Genomic DNA, 18,698 nt, shown 5'->3' with positions numbered 1-18,698 from the left:
TCGGAGAGTTTGTAAACCAACTACTCTGTGCCTTTAAACGCCAAATTTTAGCTATCCACTTTATCTATGGCCCACTAATATAAAACCAGTGCTCAGAGGAAACAATCATTGATCGCTATGAAGAAATCTTCATTCCAATAGGAACCTTTCAAAGTCTGTGCAAATCGGCAAAATCAAAGACGGACAGGCCGTGCATACACTCAGCACTCTTAGGCACCAGTTCACAGTCTCCAATATCGCCCTATGGCAGGCTTCTGGTCGACCCGTGCCAGCTACCTCACTCAGCCTCCACTGGGTGTCCACCGATCTCCTTGCTTGTAGACCATGGGCTCTCGCCAATGTTCAACAAGCCTGGGCTCCTGATGCGACGTGGTGAACTTTAGTCGAATCACCCTCTTTTTCTCCTTTTCAGGTAAACCAAATCCACAGGTATCTGGGCCCATACACAAGCAGTACTTTTATTGCTGCAGTTCTCCGACCTCCACTCCATATGAAGATCCATGTGGTCACCCAGCAAGCAATTCAGCCTGCCACAGGCTCTCTTTAACACACAGTCCAGGGAGATGTTTTCTCCCTACTCTCAGATTTTATTTTAACTTCTGGCAAAGGCTAATTGTTCCTGAGTACACGAAAGCACTGGTGGGAATCTAATTAACTGCAGAGCAGTCTTCCCATAGGTAGCTTAACCCAGCTAAAGATCACCCAATTTTGGTGGCTCTAAGCATGTGGGCTTACAAACTTTCATTTTTCCCACTTCCCATATTTTCCCCAGAAAACAACCGAGTAAAGGGTGGCTTTGTCTGACCTCTGGATAGACAAGGAAGAAGAATTACCATGAGGGCACAGTCAAACAAATAGCTACTCAACCATCTTTAGAGGAGTTTTTCCATTGCCCCACTGCTAGGTATCCTATTTGTGACTGTGGCTCTCGTAGAGAAACAGGGGCACAGAAACTCATGTCTAAGTGAGACTCATATATAAATGTTAAGTGTTCATCAAGCAGACATCTGAAAGCAGTGTGGTCCAAACCCACAAGTCCGACATTAACCCATTAACCCACATGTCCAAACCAATTGCAATGTCCTCCTCCATCTTTCAAAACAGACGACATGTTGCAGGCTGAAGGAGGGGGGCCGAGACAGTGAATGTGTTAGCAGAGCCGCATGGTCTGTGGATATATCAGCATATCTCTGCACGGCTATTCCAACAACCCAGGCTTCCTTTGGGTAAGTACATGTGTCTTCGGCTCAGCGACGTCTTGCCAGAAAGGAGCCTTGACAGCTAAAGCAGGGAACAAGCTGAGGCAGCTGCACCCTGCTCCCACGTTCAGAAATGAAGGGACCCAACTAGAATGGCAATGCTCAAGGAGCCATTGATCCCTCCGCCCTTCATTTAACTGCACGTGTGTATCACCCAGGTTGGCACAATCCACGAACTAAATCCACATTTGTGAACCTGGAACCCGTTCAAAATTCTTTAACCCCAACATGGAATTAAGTAACATCAGGACCTTAATTCAAAGCCTTATGGAATGTTCCCCCACTCAGAAAGTTTGTAAGCCAACTGCTCTGTGCCTTTATACCCTTAATTTTAGCTATTCACTTTATGTATGTCCCACTAATATAAAACCAGTGCTCAGAGGAAACAATCATTGCTCGCCATGAAGAAATCTTCATTCTAATAGGAACCTTTCACAGTCTGTGTCCATTGGCAAAATCAAAGCCGCACAGGCCGTGCATAAAGTCAGCACGCTTAGGCACCAGTTCACAGTCCCCAATATCGCCCTCTGGTGGGCTTCTGGTCGACCCGTGCCGGCTACATCACTCAGCCTTCACGGGGTGTCCACTGGTCACCTGCTTGTAGACCATGGGCTCTCGCCACTATTCAACAAGTTGGGCTCCTGATGCGACGTGGTGAACATTCCTCGAGTCACCCTTGTGTTCCCCTTTAGAGGTAAACCAAATCCACAGGTATCCGTGCCCATACGCAAGCAATCCTGTTATTGCTGAATTTCTCCGACCTCCACACCATATGTAGATCCACGTGGACACACAGCAAGCAATTCAGCCTCCTCACAGGCTCTCTTTAACACACACTCCAGGGAGATGTTTATTCCCTAATCCCAGATTTTTTTTACTTCTGGCCAAGTCTTATGGTTCCTGAGTACACCAAAGAACTGGTGGGCATCTATTTCACTGCATACCTGTCTTCCCAGAGGTGGTCAAAACCCAGTTAAAGATCACCCCATTTTGGTCGCTCAAGCAAATGGGCTTACAAACTTTCATTTTTCCCCCTTACCGTAGTTTCCCCAGAAAACAACCGAGTAAAGGGTGGCTTTTTCTGACCTCTGGATCGACAAGGAAGAAGAATTACCATGAGGGCAAGGTCAAGCATATAGTTACTCTCCATCTTAAGATGAGTTTTTCCATTGCCCCACTGCTAGGTATCCTATTTGTGACTCTGGCTCTCGTAGAGAAACAGGGGCACAGAAACTCATGTCTAAGTGACACTCATATATAAAGGTTAAGTGTTCATCAAGCTGACATCCGAAAGCAGTGTGGTCCAAACCCACAAGTCCGACATTAACCTATTAACCCACATGTCTAAAAACAATTGCAGTGTCCTCCTCCATCTTTCAAAACAGATGACATGTTGCTGGCTGAAGGAGGAGAGACGAGGCAGTGAATGTGTAAGCAGAGCAGCGTGGGCAGTGGATATGTCAGCATATCTCTACATGGCTACTCCAACAGCCCGGGCTTCCTCTGGGTAAGTACATGTGTCTTCGGCTAAGGGACGTCTTGCCGGAAAGGAGCCTTGTCAGCTAAAGCAGGGAACAAGATGAGGCAGCTGCACCCTGCTCCCATGTTCAGAAATGAAGAGACCCAACAAGAATGGCAATGCTCAAGGAGCCATTGATCCCTCCGCCCTTGATTTAACCGCACGTGTGTATCGCCCAGGTTGGCACAATCCACGAACTAAATCCACATTTGCGAACTTGGCACCCGTTCAAAATTCTTTAACCACAACATGGAATTAAGTAACACCAGGACCTTAATTCTAAAACTTATGGAATGTACCCCCACTCAGAAAGATTGTAAGCCAACTACTCTGTGCCATCATACGCCAAATTTTAGCTATTCACTTTATCTATGGCCCAAAATATAAAACAAGTGCTCAGAGGAAATATCATTGCTCGCCATGAAGAAATCTTCATTCCAATAGGAACCATTCAAAGTCTGTGTCAATCGGCAAAATCAAAGCCGGACAGGCCGTGCATAAAGTCAGCACTCGTAGGCACCAGATCACAGTCTCCAATATCATCCTCTGGTGTGCTTCTTGTCGACCCGTACCGGGGACATCACTCAGCCTCCACTGGGTGTCCACCGATCTCCTTGCTTGTAGACCATGGGCTCTCGCCAATGTTCAACAAGCCTGGGCTCCTGATGCGACGTGGTGAACTTTAGTCAAATCACCCTCTTTTTCTCCTTTTCAGGTAAACCAAATCCACAGGTATCTGGGCCCATACACAAGCAGGCCTTTTATTGCTGCAGTTCTCCGACCTCCACTCCATATGAAGATCCATGTGGTCACCCAGCAAGCAATTCAGTCTGCCACAGGCTCTCTTTAACACACAGTCCAGGGAGATGTTTTCTCCCTACTCTCAGATTTTATTTTAACTTCTGGCAAAGGCTTTTGGTTCCTGAGTACACGAAAGCACTGGTGGGCATCTAATTCACTGCACAGCAGTCTTCCCAGAGGTAGCTTAACCCAGCTAAAGATCACCCAATTTTGGTGGCTCTAAGCATGTGGGCTTACAAACTTTCATTTTTTCCCTCTTCCCATATTTTCCCCAGAAAACAACCGAGTAAAGGGTGGCTTTGTCTGACCTCTGGATAGACAAGGAAGAAGAATTACCATGAGGGCAAAGTCAAACAAATAGCTACTCTCCATCTTAAGATGAGTTTTTCCATTGCCCCACTGCTAGGTATCCTATTTGTGACTCTGGCTCTTGTAGAGAAACAGGGGCACAGAAACTTATGTCTAAGTGAGACTCATATATAAAGGTTAAGTGTTCATCAAGCAGACATCTGAAAGCAGTGTGGTCCAAACCCACAAGTCCGACTTTAACCCATTAACCCACATGTCGAAACCAATTGCAATGTCCTCCTCCATCTTTCAAAACAGACGACATGTTGCAGGCTGAAGGAGGGGGGCCGAGACAGTGAATGTGTAAGCAGAGCCGCGTGGTCTGTGGATATATCAGCATATCTCTGCACGGCTACTCCAACAACCCGGGCTTCCTTTGCGTAAGTACATGTGTCTTTGGCTCAGGGACGTCTTGCCAGAAAGGAGCCTTGACAGGTAAAGCAGGGAACAAGCTGAGGCAGCTGCACCCTGCTCCCACGTTCAGAAAAGAAGAGACCCAACTAGAATGGCAATGCTCAAGGAGCCATTGATCCCTCCGCCCTTCATTTAACTGCACGTGTGTATCACCCAGGTTGGCACAATCCACGAACTAAATCCACATTTGTGAACCTGGCACCCGTTCAAAATTCTTTAACCCCAACATGGAATTAAGTAACATCAGGACCTTAATTCAAAGCCTTATGGAATGTTCCCCCACTCAGAAAGTTTGTAAGCCAACTGCTCTGTGCCTTTATACCCCTAATTTTAGCTATTCACTTTATGTATGGCCCACTAATATAAAACCAGTGCTCAGAGGAAACAATGATTTCTCGCCATGAAGAAATCTTCATTCTAATAGGAATCTTTCACAGTCTGTGTCCATCAGCAAAATCAAAGCCGGACAGGCCGTGCATAAAGTCAGTACGCTTAGGCACCAGTTCACAGTCTCCAATATCGTCCTCTGGTGTGCTTCTTGTCGACCCGTACCGGGGACCTCGCTCAGCCTTCATGGGGTATCCACCGGTCACCTTGCTTGTAGACCATGGGCTCTCACCACTATTCAACAAGCCTGGGGTCCTGATGCACATGGTGAACTTTACTCGAGTCACCCTCGTGTTCTCCTTTTCAGGTAAACCAAATCCACAGGTATCCGTGCCCATACGCAAGCAGTCCTTTTATTGCTGCATTTCTCCGACCTCCACTCCATATGTAGATCCCCGTGGTCACCCAGAAAGCAATTCAGCCTGCTCACAGGCTCTCTTTAACACACCGTCCTAGGAAGATGTTTTCTCCCTACTCCCAGATTTTTTTTAACTTCTGGCAAAGACTTATGGTTCCTGAGTACACGAAAGTACTGGTGGGCATCTATTTCACTGCATAGCTGTCTACCCAGAGGTGGTCTAAACCCAGCTAAAGATAACCCCATTTTAGTGGTTCCAAGCAAGTGGGCTTACATACTTTCATTTTTCCACCTTTCCATAGTTTCCCCAGAAAACAACCGAGTACAGGGTGGCTTTGTCTGACTTCTGGATAGACAAGGAAGTAGAATTACCATGAGGCAAGGTCAAACAAATAGCTGCTCTCCATCTTAAGATGAGTTTTTCCATTGCCCAACTGCTAGGTATCCTATTTGTGACTCTGGCTCTCGTAGAGAAACAGGGACACAGAAACTCATGTCTAAGCGAGACTCATATATCAAGGTTAAGTGTTCATCAAGCAGACATCCGAAAGCAGTGTGGTCCAAACCCACAATTCCGACAACAACCCATTAACCCACATGTCCAACACCAATTGCAATGTCCTCCTCCATCTTTCAAAACATTCGACATGTTGCTGGCTGAAGGAGGAGAGCCCAGGCAGTGAATGTGTAAGCAGAGCAGCATGGGCAGTGGATATGTCAGCAAATCTCTGCATGGCTACTCCAGCAGCCCGGCTTTCCTCTTGGTAGGTCCATGTGTCTTCGGCTCAGGGACGTCTTGCCAGAAAGGAGCCTTGACAGCTAAAGCAGGGAACAAGCTGAGTCAGTGCACCCTGCTCCCATATTCAGAAATGAAGAGACCCAACTAGAATGGCAATGATCAAGGAGCCATTGGTCCCTCCGCCCTTCATTTAACCGCACGTGTGTATCGCCCAGGTTGGCACAGTCCACGAACTAAATCCACATTTGTGAACCAGGCACCCGTCCAAAATTCTTTAACCCCAACATGGAATTAAGTTACATCAGACCTTAATTCTAAAACTTATGGAATGTTCCCCACTCGGAGAGTTTGTAAACCAACTACTCTGTGCCTTTAAACGCCAAATTTTAGCTATCCACTTTATCTATGGCCCACTAATATAAAACCAGTGCTCAGAGGAAACAATCATTGATCGCTATGAAGAAATCTTCATTCCAATAGGAACCTTTCAAAGTCTGTGCAAATCGGCAAAATCAAAGACGGACAGGCCGTGCATACACTCAGCACTCTTAGGCACCAGTTCACAGTCTCCAATATCGCCCTATGGCAGGCTTCTGGTCGACCCGTGCCAGCTACCTCACTCAGCCTCCACTGGGTGTCCACCGATCTCCTTGCTTGTAGACCATGGGCTCTCGCCAATGTTCAACAAGCCTGGGCTCCTGATGCGACGTGGTGAACTTTAGTCGAATCACCCTCTTTTTCTCCTTTTCAGGTAAACCAAATCCACAGGTATCTGGGCCCATACACAAGCAGTACTTTTATTGCTGCAGTTCTCCGACCTCCACTCCATATGAAGATCCATGTGGTCACCCAGCAAGCAATTCAGCCTGCCACAGGCTCTCTTTAACACACAGTCCAGGGAGATGTTTTCTCCCTACTCTCAGATTTTATTTTAACTTCTGGCAAAGGCTAATTGTTCCTGAGTACACGAAAGCACTGGTGGGAATCTAATTAACTGCAGAGCAGTCTTCCCATAGGTAGCTTAACCCAGCTAAAGATCACCCAATTTTGGTGGCTCTAAGCATGTGGGCTTACAAACTTTCATTTTTCCCACTTCCCATATTTTCCCCAGAAAACAACCGAGTAAAGGGTGGCTTTGTCTGACCTCTGGATAGACAAGGAAGAAGAATTACCATGAGGGCACAGTCAAACAAATAGCTACTCAACCATCTTTAGAGGAGTTTTTCCATTGCCCCACTGCTAGGTATCCTATTTGTGACTGTGGCTCTCGTAGAGAAACAGGGGCACAGAAACTCATGTCTAAGTGAGACTCATATATAAATGTTAAGTGTTCATCAAGCAGACATCTGAAAGCAGTGTGGTCCAAACCCACAAGTCCGACATTAACCCATTAACCCACATGTCCAAACCAATTGCAATGTCCTCCTCCATCTTTCAAAACAGACGACATGTTGCAGGCTGAAGGAGGGGGGCCGAGACAGTGAATGTGTTAGCAGAGCCGCATGGTCTGTGGATATATCAGCATATCTCTGCACGGCTACTCCAACAACCCGGGCTTCCTTTGGGTAAGTACATGTGTCTTCGGCTCAGCGACGTCTTGCCAGAAAGGAGCCTTGATAGCTAAAGCAGGGAACAAGCTGAGGCAGCTGCACCCTGCTCCCACGTTCAGAAATGAAGGGACCCAACTAGAATGGCAATGCTCAAGGAGCCATTGATCCCTCCGCCCTTCATTTAACTGCACGTGTGTATCACCCAGGTTGGCACAATCCACGAACTGAATCCACATTTGTGAACCTGGAACCCGTTCAAAATTCTTTAACCCCAACATGGAATTAAGTAACATCAGGACCTTAATTCAAAGCCTTATGGAATGTTCCCCCACTCAGAAATTTTGTAAGCCAACTGCTCTGTGCCTTTATACCCTTAATTTTAGCTATTCACTTTATGTATGTCCCACTAATATAAAACCAGTGCTCAGAGGAAACAATCATTGCTCGCCATGAAGAAATCTTCATTCTAATAGGAACCTTTCACAGTCTGTGTCCATTGGCAAAATCAAAGCCGCACAGGCCGTGCATAAAGTCAGCACGCTTAGGCACCAGTTCACAGTCCCCAATATCGCCCTCTGGTGGGCTTCTGGTCGACCCGTGCCGGCTACATCACTCAGCCTTCACGGGGTGTCCACTGGTCACCTGCTTGTAGACCATGGGCTCTCGCCACTATTCAACAAGTTGGGCTCCTGATGCGACGTGGTGAACATTCCTCGAGTCACCCTTGTGTTCCCCTTTAGAGGTAAACCAAATCCACAGGTATCCGTGCCCATACGCAAGCAATCCTGTTATTGCTGAATTTCTCCGACCTCCACACCATATGTAGATCCACGTGGACACACAGCAAGCAATTCAGCCTCCTCACAGGCTCTCTAACACACACTCCAGGGAGATGTTTATTCCCTAATCCCAGATTTTTTTTACTTCTGGCCAAGTCTTATGGTTCCTGAGTACACCAAAGAACTGGTGGGCATCTATTTCACTGCATACCTGTCTTCCCAGAGGTGGTCAAAACCCAGTTAAAGATCACCCCATTTTGGTCGCTCAAGCAAATGGGCTTACAAACTTTCATTTTTCCCCCTTACCGTAGTTTCCCCAGAAAACAACCGAGTAAAGGGTGGCTTTTTCTGACCTCTGGATCGACAAGGAAGAAGAATTACCATGAGGGCAAGGTCAAGCATATAGTTACTCTCCATCTTAAGATGAGTTTTTCCATTGCCCCACTGCTAGGTATCCTATTTGTGACTCTGGCTCTCGTAGAGAAACAGGGACACAGAAACTCATGTCTAAGTGACACTCATATATAAAGGTTAAGTGTTCATCAAGCTGACATCCGAAAGCAGTGTGGTCCAAACCCACAAGTCCGACATTAACCTATTAACCCACATGTCTAAAAACAATTGCAGTGTCCTCCTCCATCTTTCAAAACAGATGACATGTTGCTGGCTGAAGGAGGAGAGACGAGGCAGTGAATGTGTAAGCAGAGCAGCGTGGGCAGTGGATATGTCAGCATATCTCTACACGGCTACTCCAACAGCCCGGGCTTCCTCTGGGTAAGTACATGTGTCTTCGGCTAAGGGACGTCTTGCCGGAAAGGAGCCTTGTCAGCTAAAGCAGGGAACAAGATGAGGCAGCTGCACCCTGCTCCCATGTTCAGAAATGAAGAGACCCAACAAGAATGGCAATGCTCAAGGAGCCATTGATCCCTCCGCCCTTGATTTAACCGCACGTGTGTATCGCCCAGGTTGGCACAATCCACGAACTAAATCCACATTTGCGAACTTGGCACCCGTTCAAAATTCTTTAACCACAACATGGAATTAAGTAACACCAGGACCTTAATTCTAAAACTTATGGAATGTACCCCCACTCAGAAAGATTGTAAGCCAACTACTCTGTGCCATCATACGCCAAATTTTAGCTATTCACTTTATCTATGGCCCAAAATATAAAACAAGTGCTCAGAGGAAATATCATTGCTCGCCATGAAGAAATCTTCATTCCAATAGGAACCATTCAAAGTCTGTGTCAATCGGCAAAATCAAAGCCGGACAGGCCGTGCATAAAGTCAGCACTCGTAGGCACCAGATCACAGTGTCCAATATCATCCTCTGGTGTGCTTCTTGTCGACCCGTACCGGGGACATCACTCAGCAGCCACTGGGTGTCCACCGATCTCCTTGCTTGTAGACCATGGGCTCTCGCCAATGTTCAACAAGCCTGGGCTCCTGATGCGACGTGGTGAACTTTAGTCAAATCACCCTCTTTTTCTCCTTTTCAGGTAAACCAAATCCACAGGTATCTGGGCCCATACACAAGCAGGCCTTTTATTGCTGCAGTTCTCCGACCTCCACTCCATATGAAGATCCATGTGGTCACCCAGCAAGCAATTCAGTCTGCCACAGGCTCTCTTTAACACACAGTCCAGGGAGATGTTTTCTCCCTACTCTCAGATTTTATTTTAACTTCTGGCAAAGGCTTTTGGTTCCTGAGTACACGAAAGCACTGGTGGGCATCTAATTCACTGCACAGCAGTCTTCCCAGAGGTAGCTTAACCCAGCTAAAGATCACCCAATTTTGGTGGCTCTAAGCATGTGGGCTTACAAACTTTCATTTTTTCCCTCTTCCCATATTTTCCCCAGAAAACAACCGAGTAAAGGGTGGCTTTGTCTGACCTCTGGATAGACAAGGAAGAAGAATTACCATGAGGGCAAAGTCAAACAAATAGCTACTCTCCATCTTAAGATGAGTTTTTCCATTGCCCCACTGCTAGGTATCCTATTTGTGACTCTGGCTCTTGTAGAGAAACAGGGGCACAGAAACTCATGTCTAAGTGAGACTCATATATAAAGGTTAAGTGTTCATCAAGCAGACATCTGAAAGCAGTGTGGTCCAAACCCACAAGTCCGACTTTAACCCATTAACCCACATGTCGAAACCAATTGCAATGTCCTCCTCCATCTTTCAAAACAGACGACATGTTGCAGGCTGAAGGAGGGGGGCCGAGACAGTGAATGTGTAAGCAGAGCCGCGTGGTCTGTGGATATATCAGCATATCTCTGCACGGCTACTCCAACAACCCGGGCTTCCTTTGCGTAAGTACATGTGTCTTTGGCTCAGGGACGTCTTGCCAGAAAGGAGCCTTGACAGGTAAAGCAGGGAACAAGCTGAGGCAGCTGCACCCTGCTCCCACGTTCAGAAAAGAAGAGACCCAACTAGAATGGCAATGCTCAAGGAGCCATTGATCCCTCCGCCCTTCATTTAACTGCACGTGTGTATCACCCAGGTTGGCACAATCCACGAACTAAATCCACATTTGTGAACCTGGCACCCGTTCAAAATTCTTTAACCCCAACATGGAATTAAGTAACATCAGGACCTTAATTCAAAGCCTTATGGAATGTTCCCCCACTCAGAAAGTTTGTAAGCCAACTGCTCTGTGCCTTTATACCCCTAATTTTAGCTATTCACTTTATGTATGGCCCACTAATATAAAACCAGTGCTCAGAGGAAACAATGATTTCTCGCCATGAAGAAATCTTCATTCTAATAGGAATCTTTCACAGTCTGTGTCCATCGGCAAAATCAAAGCCGGACAGGCCGTGCATAAAGTCAGCACGCTTAGGCACCAGTTCACAGTCTCCAATATCGTCCTCTGGTGTGCTTCTTGTCGACCCGTACCGGGGACCTCGCTCAGCCTTCATGGGGTATCCACCGGTCACCTTGCTTGTAGACCATGGGCTCTCACCACTATTCAACAAGCCTGGGGTCCTGATGCACATGGTGAACTTTACTCGAGTCACCCTCGTGTTCTCCTTTTCAGGTAAACCAAATCCACAGGTATCCGTGCCCATACGCAAGCAGTCCTTTTATTGCTGCATTTCTCCGACCTCCACTCCATATGTAGATCCCCGTGGTCACCCAGAAAGCAATTCAGCCTGCTCACAGGCTCTCTTTAACACACCGTCCTAGGAAGATGTTTTCTCCCTACTCCCAGATTTTTTTTAACTTCTGGCAAAGACTTATGGTTCCTGAGTACACGAAAGTACTGGTGGGCATCTATTTCACTGCATAGCTGTCTACCCAGAGGTGGTCTAAACCCAGCTAAAGATAACCCCATTTTAGTGGTTCCAAGCAAGTGGGCTTACATACTTTCATTTTTCCACCTTTCCATAGTTTCCCCAGAAAACAACCGAGTACAGGGTGGCTTTGTCTGACTTCTGGATAGACAAGGAAGTAGAATTACCATGAGGCAAGGTCAAACAAATAGCTACTCTCCATCTTAAGATGAGTTTTTCCATTGCCCAACTGCTAGGTATCCTATTTGTGACTCTGGCTCTCGTAGAGAAACAGGGACACAGAAACTCATGTCTAAGTGAGACTCATATATCAAGGTTAAGTGTTCATCAAGCAGACAACCGAAAGCAGTGCGTTCCAAACCCACAATTCCGACAATAACCCATTAACCCACATGCCCAACACCAATTACAATGTCCTCCTCCATCTTTCAAAACAGACGACATGTTGCAGGCTGAAGGAGGAGAGCCCAGGCAGTGAATGTGTAAGCAGAGCAGCATGGGCAGTGGGTATGTCAGCAAATCTCTGCATGGCTACTCCAGCAGCCCGGGTTTCCTCTTGGTAGGTCCATGTGTCTTCGGCTCAGGGACGTCTTGCCAGAAAGGAGCCTTGACAGCTAAAGCAGGGAACAAGCTGAGTCAGCTGCACCCTGCTCCCACATTCAGAAATGAAGAGACCCAACTAGAATGGCAATGATCAAGGAGCCATTGATCCCTCCGCCCTTCATTTAACCGCACATGTGTATCACCCAGGTTGGCACAGTCCACGAACTGAATCCACATTTGTGAACCAGGCACCCGTCCAAAATTCTTTAACCCCAACATGGAATTAAGTTACATCAGACCTTAATTCTAAAACTTTTGGAATGTTCCCCCACTCGGAAAGTTTGTAAGCCAACTACTCTGTGCCTTTAAACGCCAAATTTTAGCTATCCACTTTATCTATGGCCCACTAATATAAAACCAGTGCTCAGAGGAAACAATCATTGCTCGCTATGAAGAAATCTTCATTCCAATAGGAACCTTTCAAAGTCTGTGTCAATCGGCAAAATCAAAGCCGGACAGGCCGTGCATAAAGTCAGCACTCTTAGGCACCAGTTCACAGTCTCCAATATCGCCCTATGGTGGGCTTCTGGTCGACCCGTGCCAGCTACCTCACTCAGCCTCCACGGGGTGTCCTCCGGTCTCCTTGCTTGTAGACCATGGGCTCTCGTCAATGTTCAACAATCCTGGGCTCCTGATGCGACGTGGTGAACTTTACTCGAGTCACCCTCGTGTTCTCCTTTTCAGGTAAACCAAATCCACAGGTATCTGGGCCCATACAGAAGCAGTACTTTTATTGCTGAAGTTCTCCAACCTCCACTCCATATGAAGATCCATGTGGTCACCGGGTAAGCAATTTAGCCTGCCACAGGCTCTCTTTAACACACAGTCCAGGGAGATATTTTCTCCCTACTCTCAGATTTTATTTTAACTTCTGGCAAAGGCTTTTGGTTCCTGAGTACACGAAAGCACTGGTGGGCATCTAATTCACTGCACAGCAGTCTTCCCAGAGGAAGCTTAACCCAGCTAAAGATCACCCAATTTTGGTGGCTCTAAGCATGTGGGCTTACAAACTTTCATTTTTCCCACTTCCCATATTTTCCCCAGAAAACAACCGAGTAAAGGGTGGCTTTGTCTGACCTCTGGATAGACAAGGAAGAAGAATTACCATGAGGGCAAAGTCAAACAAATAGCTACTCTCCATCTTAAGATGAGTTTTTCCATTGCCCCACTGCTAGGTATCCTATTTGTGACTCTGGATCTCGTAGAGAAACAGGGGCACAGAAACTCATGTCTAAGTGAGACTCATATATAAAGGTTAAGTGTTCATCAAGCAGACATCTGAAAGCAGTGTGGTCCAAACCCATAAGTCCGACATTAACCCATTAACCCACATGTCGAAACCAATTGCAATGTCCTCCTCCATCTTTCAAAACAGACGACATGTTGCAGGCTGAAGGAGGGGGGCCGAGACAGTGAATGTGTAAGCAGAGCCGCGTGGTCTGTGGATATATCAGCATATCTCTGCACGGCTACTCCAACAACCCGGGCTTCCTTTGGGTAAGTACATGTGTCTTCGGCTCAGGGACGTCTTGCCGGAAAGGAGCCTTGACAGCTAAAGCAGGGAACAAGGTGAGGCAGCTGCACCCTGCTCCCACGTTCAAAAAAGAAGAGTCCCAACTAGAATGGAAATGCTCAAGGAGCCATTGATCCCTCCGCCCTTCATTTAACTGCACGTGTGTATCACCCAGGTTGGCACAATCCACGAACTAAATCCACATTTGTGAACCTGGCACCCGTTCAAAATTCTTTAACCCCAACATGGAATTAAGTAACATCAGGACCTTAATTCAAAGCCTTATGGAATGTTCCCCCACTCAGAAAGTTTGTAAGCCAACTCCTCTGTGCCTTTATACCCCTAAATTTAGCTATTCACTTTATGTATGGCCCACTAATATAAAACCAGTGCTCAGAGGAAACAATCATTGCTCGCCATGAAATCTTCATTCTAATAGGAACCTTTCACAGTCTGTGTCCATCGGCAAAATCAAAGCCGGACAGGCCGTGCATAAAGTCAGCACTCTTAGGCACCAGTTCAGTGTCCAATATCGCCCTCTGGTGGGCTTCTGGTCGACCCGTGCCGGCTACCTCACTCAGCCTCCACGGGGTGTCCACTGGTCACCTTGCTTGTAGATCATGGCCTCTCGCCACTATTCAACAAGTTGGGCTCCTGATGCGACGTGGTGAACATTCCTCGAGTCACCCTTGTGTTCCCCTTTACAGGTAAACAAATCCACAGGTATCCGTGCCCATACGCAAGCAATCCTGTTATTGCTGCATTTCTCCGAACTCCACACCATATGTAGATCGACGTGGACACCCAGCAAGCAATTCAGCCTGCTCACAGGCTCTCTTTAACACTCACTCCCAGGGAGATGTTTTCTCCCTAATCCCAGATTTTTTTTTTTTTACTTCTGGCCAAGTCTTATGATTCCTGAGTACACCAAAGAACTGGTGGGCATCTATTTCACTGCATACCTGTCTTCCCAGAGGTAGTCAAAACCCAGCTAAAGATCACCCCATTTTGGTGGCTCAAGCAAATGGGCTTACCAACTTTCATTTTTCCCCCTTACCCTAGTTTCCCTAGAAAACAACCGAGTAAAGGGTGGCTTTGTCTGACCCCTGGATCGACAAGGAAGAAGAATTACCATGAGGGCAAGGTCAAACATATAGTTACTCTCCATCTTAAGATGAGTTTTTCCATTGCCCCACTGCTAGGTATCCTATTTGTGACTCTGGCTCTCGTAGAGAAACAGGGGCACAGAAACTCATGTCTAAGTGAGACTCATATATAAAGGTTAAGTGTTCATCAAGCAGACATCCGAAAGCAGTGTGGTCCAAACCCCCAAGTCCGACATTAACCCATTAACCCACATGTCTAACAACAATTGCAGTGTCCTCCTCCATCTTTCAAAACAGATGACATGTTGCTGGCTGAAGGAGGAGAGACGAGGCAGTGAATGTGTAAGCAGAGCAGCGTGGGCAGTGGATATGTCAGCATATCTCTACACGGCTACTCCAACAGTCCGGGCTTCCTCTGGGTAGGTCCATGTGTCTTCGGCTCAGGGACGTCTTGCCGGAAAGGAGCCTTGTCAGCTAAAGCAGGGAACAAGGTGAGGCAGCTGCACCCTGCTCCCATGTTCAGAAATGAAGAGACCCAACAAGAATGGCAATGCTCAAGGAGCCATTGATCCCTCCGCCCTTGATTTAACCGCACGTGTGTATCGCCCAGGTTGGCACAATCCACGAACTAAATCCACATTTGCGAACCTGGCACCCGTTCAAAATTCTTTAACCACAACATGGAGTTAAGTAACACCAGGACCTTAATTCTAAAACTTATGGAATGTTTCCCCACTCAGCAAGATTGTAAGCCAACTACTCTATGCCATCATACGCCAAATTTTAGCTATTCACTTTACCTATGGCCCAAAATATAAAACAAGTGCTCAGAGGAAATATCATTGCTCGCCATGAAGAAATCTTCATTCCAATAGGAACCATTCAAAGTCTGTGTCCATCGGCAAAATCAAAGCCGGACACGCCGTGCATAAAGTCAGCACTCTTAGGCACCAGTTCACAGTCTCCAATATCGTCCTCTGGTGTGCTTTTTGTTGACCCGTACCGGGGACCTCGCTCAGCCTTCATGGGGTATCCACCGGTCACCTTGCTTGTAGACCATGGGCTCTTGCCACTATTCAACAAGCCTGGGGTCCTGATGCACATGGTGAACTTTACTCGAGTCACCCTCGTGTTCTCCTTTTCAGGTACACCAAATCCACAGGTATCCGTGCCCATACGCAAGCAGTCCTTTTATTGCTGCATTTCTCCGACCTCCACTCCATATGTAGATCCCCGAGGTCACCCAGAAAGCAATTCAGCCTGCTCACAGTCTCTCTTTAACACTCACTCCCAGGGAGATGTTTTCTCCCTAATCCCAGATTTTTTTTTTTTATTTCTGGCAAAGGCTTTTGGTTCCTGAGTTCACGAAAGCACTGGTGGGCATCTAATTCACTGCATAGCTGTCTACCCAGAGGTGATCTAAACCCAGCTATAGATAACCCAATTTTGGTGGCTCAAGCAAATGGGCTTACAAACTTTCATTTTTCCCCCTTACCCTAGTTTCCCTAGAAAACAACCGAGTAAAGGGTGGCTTTGTCTGACCCCTGGATCGACAAGGAAGAAGAATTACCATGAGGGCAAGGTCAAACATATAGTTACTCTCCATCTTAAGATGAGTTTTTCCATTGCCCCACTGCTAGGTATCCTATTTGTGACTCTGGCTCTCGTAGAGAAACAGGGACACAGAAACTCATGTCTAAGTGAGACTCATATATCAAGGTTAAGTGTTCATCAAGCAGACATCCGAAAGCAGTGTGTTCCAAACCCACAATTCCGACATTAACCCATTAACCCACATGTCTAACAACAATTGCAGTGTCCTCCTCCATCTTTCAAAACAGATGACATGTTGCTGGCTGAAGGAGGAGAGACGAGGCAGTGAATGTGTAAGCAGAGCAGCGTGGGCAGTGGATATGTCAGCATATCTCTACACGGCTACTCCAACAGTCCGGGCTTCCTCTGGGTAGGTCCATGTGTCTTCGGCTCAGGGACGTCTTGCCAGAAAGGAGCCTTGACAGCTAAAGCAGGGAACAAGCTGAGTCAGCTGCACCCTGCTCCCACATTCAGAAATGAAGAGACCCAACTAGAATGGCAATGATCAAGGAGCCATTGATCCCTCCGCCCTTCATTTAACCGCACATGTGTATCACCCAGGTTGGCACAGTCCACGAACTATATCCAAACTTGCCATCCTGGCACCCATTCAGAATTGAAATTACGTGACACCAATAACTTAATTCTATAAGCCTCTGATTATGTTCCTCCCTCTGGAATGTTTTTAAGCCATCTACTCCGTGCACTTGTACCTCATATTTTCGCTGTTTGCTTAATCTACGGCCCTCTTAGATCAAACCTTTTCTCAGAGGAAAAAATCATTTTCGACCTGAATAAATCTTCATTCCAATAGGAACCTATTGAATTTTGCGTCCATCAACAAAGTCAAAACCGAACAAGCCATTCATAAAGTCAGCCATGATCCACACCAGTTCACAGCCTCGAAAATCCTCCATCTGTTGGGGTTCTGGTCAACCCATGCCTTCCTCAGCTCTACGGTGTCCACCGATCACCTTGCTTGTAGACCATGAGCTCTCTCCAATATTCAAGAAGCTTGGGTTACTCATGCTAGATCATGAATTTTTGTTGATTCACTCTCATATTCTCCATTTCTCCTGTAAACCAAATACACAAGTGTCAGAGGCCAAACTCAATTAATGTTTTTATTACTACATTTCTCCAACTTCTACTGAGCAAGTAGATTCACGTGGTCACCTTGCAAACCGTCAGCCTGCTCATAAGCTCCCTTTTACACCCATTCCCTGGGAGGTATTTTCTTTGTACTCCCAGATTTTTTTAGTGTTGGCAAAGACTTGTGGTTCCTGAGTACAGGAAAGCACTGTTTCGCATATAAATCAATTCTCTGCATAGCTGTCTTCTAAGGTGTTTCCTAAGCCCATGTAAAGATCAAATTTTGTTGGCTCAAAGCAAGTGGGCTTACAAACTTTCTGCTCTCATACTTCCCATAGTTTCCCCAGTAATCTATTGAATAAAGGGTGGCTTTGTCTGACCACTGGCTAGACAGAGAAGGAAAACTACCATGAGGGAGAGGTCAGACAAACATCTACTCTCCATCTTATGGCTAGTTTCTCCAGTACACCACTGCTAAGGTACCACAATGTGTTAGTCAGGGTACTTTAGGGAAAGAACTACAGTGAAACTCATGTCTAAGGGAGAGTTTTATATAGTTTATATAAAGTGCTTTATATAGTTTATATATAGTGTGCATCAAGCAAAAATCCCAAACCTGTCCTGCCAAAACCCACAAGTCCAAAATTAATCCCTCAACCCCTTTATCCAGTATCAAACCACAAAGTCCTCCTCCATCTCACAAACCAGACACCATGATGTTGACTGGAGGAGGAAAGCCGATTCAGTGAATGTGTAAGCATCTCTGCACCGGCATCGTGTCTACTAGGTCCATGTGGCTTCTCCTCAGGGATGTCTTTCAGGAAATTATTCTTGGGAGCTGAAGCAGGGAACTGGCTAAGGGAGCTGCATCCGGATCTGACCATCATAAAGCAAGGCACCCCAGCATTAGAAAGGCGTGGATCCCTGAACCACTTATCCCTCTCCCTTTCAATTCGCCCCACATGTGTTTATCGGCCAGCTTGTCACAGCAAACTAACTACCTCACAGCTCTTCTAACAGTCCATGACATCAATTGTATCAAGCTCATTTATACCACTATCATTTGTTGCCATCATTTTCTAAACAGTTACTTTCTTTTTGAACTCTTGGTTCAATTCTTCTCTTTTCCTACACTCCCACTCTCGTGACCCCTTGATTTCCTATCTTATACTGAGTGCTGTGTCCCTTCACCACATTTATGTTGTTTACCCCCCTGGGGAGCAGTATTATACAGCAATCATTGTGATCGGTTTCCCCTTTCTACCCCTACCTTCCATCTACCCTCCTGGTACCCTTCGGTTTCTGTTCCTGAGGGGTTGGTCTGACCTTGATTCTGTG

General features: G+C 46.5%; 1 protein-coding gene across 1 annotated transcript in view; it reads right to left on the bottom strand.

The window, feature by feature from the left end:
* Positions 1 to 16,671: 16,671 nt before the first annotated feature.
* Positions 16,672 to 18,698, bottom strand: part of LOC142436607 (thyrotropin-releasing hormone-degrading ectoenzyme-like) — a 117,596-nt gene continuing 115,569 nt past the window's right edge. Inside the window, exon 7 of the mRNA XM_075540160.1 lies at positions 16,672 to 17,344. Within this exon, the coding sequence (XP_075396275.1) occupies positions 17,293 to 17,344 (52 nt within the window). The 3' untranslated portion in view covers positions 16,672 to 17,292. The remainder of the gene's footprint in view (positions 17,345 to 18,698) is intronic.

Source organism: Tenrec ecaudatus, unplaced genomic scaffold (assembly GCF_050624435.1).
Source record: "Tenrec ecaudatus isolate mTenEca1 unplaced genomic scaffold, mTenEca1.hap1 Scaffold_46, whole genome shotgun sequence".
Lineage (NCBI taxonomy): Eukaryota > Metazoa > Chordata > Mammalia > Afrosoricida > Tenrecidae > Tenrec > Tenrec ecaudatus.
This window is presented reverse-complemented; position numbering and strand designations above follow the sequence as displayed.